Raw genomic sequence first — 6288 nt, 5'->3', positions numbered from 1 at the left:
GGCCACCGAGCCAGTATGCGCGACCTTTGCGGTTCCAACTCCGCTGACAGAATTTGGTAAGCGGGATAAAACAAAGTATTGTGAATTCCATGACGATCACGGTCATGAAACTAATCGGTGTAAAAACTTAATGGAACGAGTGTTTGAAGCGCTGCGCGCAGGTAAATTAGATCACCTGAAACTACCAAAGAAGGATAAGGGAAAGGCTGTGGAAGAAGGTTCAAAAACCAAAACTTTCGCATGGCAGAAAACAACAGATAAAGCTAAAAATGCCGATTTAACCATTAATATGGTCGACGCAGAGAAAGTTAGCCAGCAAAGAAAATACAACGATCACCAGGATTGGGAACTTCTCCCAATCACATTCCCTCCTGTAATGTTAATCGAAACAGTTAATGAGCTTATTATCATCAAGTGTCGCATTCCTAATTGCGGAATACAGATTAAGCGTATGCATGTTGACACCGGAAGCGGTGTCGACATTATGTATGAGCATTGCTATCGTTTTCTTCCCGCGGAAGTCAAAGAGCAGTTACGCCAACACGATATTACGCTATCAGGCTTTTCTGGGGAAAGCTCATGGCCGCTAGGCCGGATAGAACTAATGGTAGAGCTTGCGGATGATAAAAATCCACAGTTGGTCAGGCACGAGTTGGTTGACTTTTATGTGATTCGTTCAACTTCGCGTTACAATGCGCTTCTGGGAAGAAATTTCATACGGCGTTTTAATACTTTACCATCGGTATTGCATGGCTTAATTAAGTTTCCTACAATGGGCGGAATTGCCACAATTGCGTCACATCAAACAACCGAGTTATGTGGTTCGGTCGTGCCTGTAAGCATTCCCAACATGGGAGAACAACTTAAATGCAGTGCAGTCATAGCTAACCGCTTGCATCCGGACAAGCGTATCAAAATCGGCGCAGGCTTGTCAACTGAAACTAAAGCTAAGTTGCACGGTATCTTGTCCGCTAATGCAGATGTTTTCGCATGGCAAGAATCAGATATGACAGGAGTCCCGCGGGATATTGCGGAACATAAGTTGAATGTTAATCCATCACTCACGCCCGTTCGGAAAAAGAAGCGGCACATGGCTCTTGGGCGCAGTGATTGGTTGTGCGCGGAAGTAGATATTCTTGTCAGAGCAAACATTCTGCGGGAAGTGCGGTACCAGACATGGGTTGCTAATCCTGTATTGGTGAAAAAGGCTGACGGTAATTGGCGGATGTGTGTCGATTTTAAAGACATTAACAAAGCGTGTCCCAAAGATAACTACCCTCTCCCGGAGATTGACTGGAAGGTAGAATCGTTATCAGGTTTTCGTTACAAATGTTTTCTGGATGCGTACAAGGGTTATTACCACATCCTAATGGCTATGGAAGATGAAGACAAAACTGCTTTCCATACGCCGCAGGGTATTTATTGTTATACGAAGATGCCTTTCGGTTTAAAGAACGCAGGCGCTACCTATCAGCGCGTAATCGATGCGGCCTTCAAGCACTAAACTGGCAGAAATCTTGAAGCATATGTCGACGACTTGGTAATAAAAAGTAACACCGAAGAAGAAATGCTCGCGGATATCCTGTAAACGTTTGCGTCTTTACGCAGGATCAACATGAAGCTCAACCCGCTCAAGTGTAGTTTTGGGGAAGAGGAAGGTAAGTTTCTAGAACATGTGGTGACGGCGCGAGGTATCAAGGTGAATCCCAAAAAGATTGAAGCCATTGATAATTTGCCATCTCCAAAGAAAAAGAAAGACGTGCAGAATCTAACCGGGAAGCTAGCGGCAATCACGCGGTTTTTGTCAAAAGCTGCAGAGCGACAGTTGCCATTCTTCAATACTTTGAAGAATTGTTTAAAGAAAAAAGACTTCGTATGGACTCAGGAAGCAGAATCAGCTTTTCAGGAGATGAAGAAGGTGCTCGCTGAATTACAAACACTCACCGCGCCGGTATGAGGAGAAACGCTTACGCTGTACCTTGCGACATCAAAAGAAGCTATCAGCTCGGTTCTTATCGCAGATCGCGGAAAGACGCAAATGCCGGTCTACTTCGTAAGCAAGACGCTGACAACAAGCGAAGTAAACTATTCACCGATAGAAAAGCTAGTATATGCGCTAGTCCACACGGCGCGACGTTTGCGCTGATACTTTCAAGCACACCCAATTGTGGTTCTAACTGATCAGCTTATCAAACAGGTTGGTAAATACCTAATTTGCGGCAATGTCCTGGAATACCGAATGGCTAAATGGGCCGTTGAGTTAGGGGAACACGAAATAAATTTTTCTTCGCGAAGCGCGGTTAAGGGTCAAATACTTGCTGATTACCTAGCAGAATTACCTGCGAATGTTGAGGCACCGGCCGAACATCAGGATACGCCTGCACCAATTTTGTCACCATGGGAGTTATACACCGATGGCGCATGTAGCGCAACTGGCGCGGGTGCAGGTATAATTTTATCTGGCCCAGATGGCAAAGAGTATACAAATGCGTTGCGGTTCAATTTTGCTGTTACGAACAACGAAGCAGAATATGAGGCTCTGTTAGCAGGTATGCGTATTGCGCATAAATTAAATGTTAAAATTCTGCACGCTTATGTGGATTCAAAGCCGGTATACAGTCAAGTTAGCGGAGACTTTGAAGCGCATGACATAGCCATGCAGCAATATTTATCGCTTGTTCATAACCTCGCTGACCAGTTTGAGGCTTTTCAAATCTCCCATGTAATGCGGGGGCAAAATAAGAAAGCGGATGCGCTTAGCAAATTGGCTGCTTTGGCCTTTGATCATCTGGGGAAGAAAGTCCTTATAGAAGAACTACATGCGAAATCCATTGTTATGATGCCTTTAGTGGCACTTGTTGAGGAATCCAGCTCAACGTGGATGACACCCATCATTGCTTTTCTGCGGGATGGCACCTCACCTGCGGATTCCGTCGACGCAAAGAAAGTCCGCACTAAGGCACCAATGTATGCCCTCGAGGGTGACGTCTTATATCGAAAAAATTATTTAGGGCCGCATTTAAGGTGCATTGGTCCAAACGAGGCAGAGGAGGTTATACGCGAAGTGCATGAGGGTGCATGCGCTCTTCATTCGGGGCACAGGTCTATTGTGTCAAAAATTATGCGGCTAGGTTATTATTGGCCCACCATGTACGCAGATACCGCGCGCATAGTTAAGAATGCGAATCTTGCCAAATACATGCACCTATCAGCAGAGCACCTGCGAATCCAATGATCTCAGTCTCATCACCATGGCCATTCTGCAAATGGGCAATTGACATAGTCAGACCATTTCCAAAAGGCCGAGGTAATGTTATCATTTATTTTATACCATATACTGCTTACATCAATATCTTACGCATACTCTGCACACGCAAGAAATATCAAATTCTTGATTGTTGCAATTGACTATTTCACGAAGTGGGTTGAAGCACGACCGATGGCAACAAATCCAGGAAAAAGGGTGCGAAATTTCGTATGGGAAGACATTGTATGTCGATTCGGCATACCAAACGAAATCGTTAGTGATAACGGTACGCAGTTTGCGGGGGATCCTTTTCGCAGTTGGTGCGCGGAGCTTAATATTAAGCAAACGTTTACATCCGTTGCGCATCCGCAGGCGAATGGCCAGTGCGAAGTCACCAACCGGGATATAGTGGCTGGAACTAAAGCTAGATTGGGCCGCGGTCGCGTTGGTTGGGTGGACGAACTACCAAAGGTTTTATGGGCGCATAGAACAACACCCAAAGCAAGCACTGGTGAGACTTCGTTCAGTTTGGTCTATGGATCAGAAGCTGTTGTACCCGCAGAGATTGGGGTACCAACGTTCCGCGTACAGAATTTTGATGAGCAAAACAACTCAGAAGCTTTGCGGGAGAATCTTAATTTGCTGGAAGAACGAAGGCTCTCTGCGGCAATTAACGAAGCTAATAATAAACAGAAAATTGCTAAGTACTACATTCAGCGCGTGCGTGCGCGCTCTTATAAGTGCGGGGACTTAGTTTGGCTTTAGAATGACGCGAGTCATGCGGAAGATACTGGAAAATTGGGCTCCCGTTGGGAAGGTCCATACAAGGTAGTGGGTGCAAGCAACTCCGGGGCATACCATCTCGCGACATTAGATGGAAAACATGTGAAACGCACTTGGCACGCGACGTTGAAAAAATGTTATATGTAGCTGGATGGACCTGATCACTCCAATATATTTTAGCGCATTATTTTTTCTATGTAATTTTCGTCCGTTTGGATGTGTCGCGGTTGTAATCATGATTAATGACAATTAAAATATTTACTCGCGCATACTCTTTTTGTATATATCCTTCTTTTTTTGTATGCGTTTCCTGCCTACTTAAGGGGTGTCCTCTAGCCCCCGTGCGGCAGAAGCCTGTTTGGTTACAAGGCTAGACAAACGGCAGGTAAAGGGAATTGGTTTTCCCCTAACCAAGCGCCACGCAGACTAGAAGGCTGCAAAGTCGACTTAAAAATATAAGCATTGGTTTGCTTGTGCGTAATTACTCTCGCATTGGTTTGCTTGAGGAACTCTTAAGTATAAAAGCATTGGTTTGTTTTTAGTTGTGTTGCTTACCATACAGCTAAAATGCACCTCTAGCACATGACAAAGCAAGAACGCAGTAGCTTTTGAGCCTAAACTACTAAGGGTGAATCGCTTAAGTATTGGTTTATTTTACGTAGTACCCGCGTATGCGCGTGAGTTTTGGTTAACTTACGCGCATAGGCATGCGGTATACATTTTGTTTTGATTCGCGATATACAAACAATATAGCAAAGACGCATGCAAAAGATACAAATATAGATGTTTAACAAATGTACCATTACAATCACACGCCTGCCCAACACGGGACTTAGGGCTCAAAAATAATAATTACAATTGCCTGCCTAAGCATAGGACTTACGGCGCAAATGGTTAAGTGTTCAAATTAAAATTCTTCCTTGAGGAAGCCATCGAGTGACATATTCGGATCCGCAGAAAAGTCGTTTATTAAGGGGATTGGGATGGACGTCATGGCCTGTTCAGTTTCAAGGAGCACCGCAGCCGTACCCTCCTTCAAATACTTCTGAACAATTTCGGGGTACGGTGGTGTAAGGTCGCAACCTTTGATCACCTCCAGCATCACCTTGTTGCGGTCATGATCCTTCACCGCATCGACGTAGGCATTGAACTTTTCGGATACGGGCTCCGAGTCCATCACCTTTTGCGCAATGGTGGGAAGGGAGGTGCGAAGCTTCAACAAGTCCACCTCTGCCAGCTTGCGGCCAGTCACCGCGTCATCCTTCTCCCTGCGCACCTTTTCTAGCTTTACTCGCAGACGCTCAGTCTCCCCCTTCGCCTGATCAACCGCCCCAACTAACTCGCGGTTTTTCTTCCTTTCATCAATCAATGCGGTTTTTGTCTCAGCCGCGGTCGCCTCCACCGCTTTGCGCGCCTCTTCCGCGGCATCCCTGTCTTTTTTCACCCGATCAACACCCGCTTGCAGCAACCCTAGCTCCGTTTCTTTCCGCAGGGCCACTTGGTTCAAATTAGTGGCGCGGCGGGCTTGATCCGCAAACATACCAAAGAACACAAGGCCGTTTTGGATAAAGGCGTTGAGCGCTTGGTTGAAGGGCAGTGCGGCCAGTTACTGGCGGAATTCTGCACGGAAAATTTGTTGCAGAAACGCAGACTGCTCGGCGGCATTCTCGGCGGAGGACTGGGTGAGTTGGTTCAGGTTGGCTAGGCGGAAGCTACCGCGAGGTGGAGTTGGAGTAGAGTCAGAGTCAAGATGTATCGCCTTATCTCTTGACGTGGCGGTGGCTTCCAGGTCCGGATTGCCTCGCGGTGGCGTCGGCTGCTTCTCCTCAATATGCTCTGCGAATTAGTGATTCGTTAGCAGAGAAATTAGTTATGCGGTACCTACGCAAGGAAAGAGACGCTTACCAGTAATGGGGGGGAGGCAGATCTGCAGACGCTTGCTCGATGGGGATAAAGTTGTCGTTCCGCATGTCCTCCCTTTGTTTGGGTGTGAGCTTCTTCTTTTGCTTAGTTTGGAGGGCTTCGGTGGCCTTGCGCTTGTTGGCTAAGGTGGCGGGTGCGGACACCTCGTTTTCGCCAGTCTTCTCTTGCTCAAGCTGTTCCTCAACGTTTTGCTTGCGGAAAGAGATACCCGCAATCTCCTCCGCGGTAAGCACTTTCTTCATCTTCATCTCTGTAAACATACGCGCACAGTTAGAACATATATGTATGCAGCAGCGGTTATATATTCATATGCATTTATGCTATTCCTACCCTTG

At 46.4% G+C, this 6288-nt stretch overlaps 1 protein-coding gene across 1 annotated transcript; it reads left to right on the top strand.

Annotated features, from left to right (window-relative positions):
* The first annotated feature begins 604 nt into the window (after positions 1-604).
* On the top strand, positions 605-4760 carry LOC139899716 (uncharacterized). Its single transcript, XM_071882559.1, has 3 exons — positions 605-1106; positions 1245-1415; positions 4693-4760. Exons 1-3 carry the CDS (start codon positions 605-607, stop codon positions 4758-4760), a joined length of 741 nt encoding a protein of 246 aa, XP_071738660.1.
* Positions 4761-6288: the final 1528 nt, after the last annotated feature.

This window comes from Rutidosis leptorrhynchoides, chromosome 3 (assembly GCF_046630445.1).
Source record: "Rutidosis leptorrhynchoides isolate AG116_Rl617_1_P2 chromosome 3, CSIRO_AGI_Rlap_v1, whole genome shotgun sequence".
Classification (NCBI taxonomy): domain Eukaryota; kingdom Viridiplantae; phylum Streptophyta; class Magnoliopsida; order Asterales; family Asteraceae; genus Rutidosis; species Rutidosis leptorrhynchoides.
The sequence above is the reverse complement of the archived record's forward strand: the minus strand, read 5'-3'. Positions and strand labels throughout refer to the sequence as shown.

What these genes read in the sequence shown, in the direction of transcription:
- LOC139899716 (XM_071882559.1), top strand. Translation starts at nt 605, where the DNA reads ATGGTAGAGCTTGCGGATGATAAAAATCCACAGTTGGTCAGGCACGAG. An exon ending in GCACATGGCTCTTGGGCGCA is followed by an intron (nt 1,107 to 1,244) that starts GTGATTGGTTGT and finishes TCGATTTTAAAG; the next exon opens with ACATTAACAAAGCGTGTCCC. An exon ending in TGCTTTCCATACGCCGCAGG is followed by an intron (nt 1,416 to 4,692) that starts GTATTTATTGTT and finishes TATTTTACGTAG; the next exon opens with TACCCGCGTATGCGCGTGAG.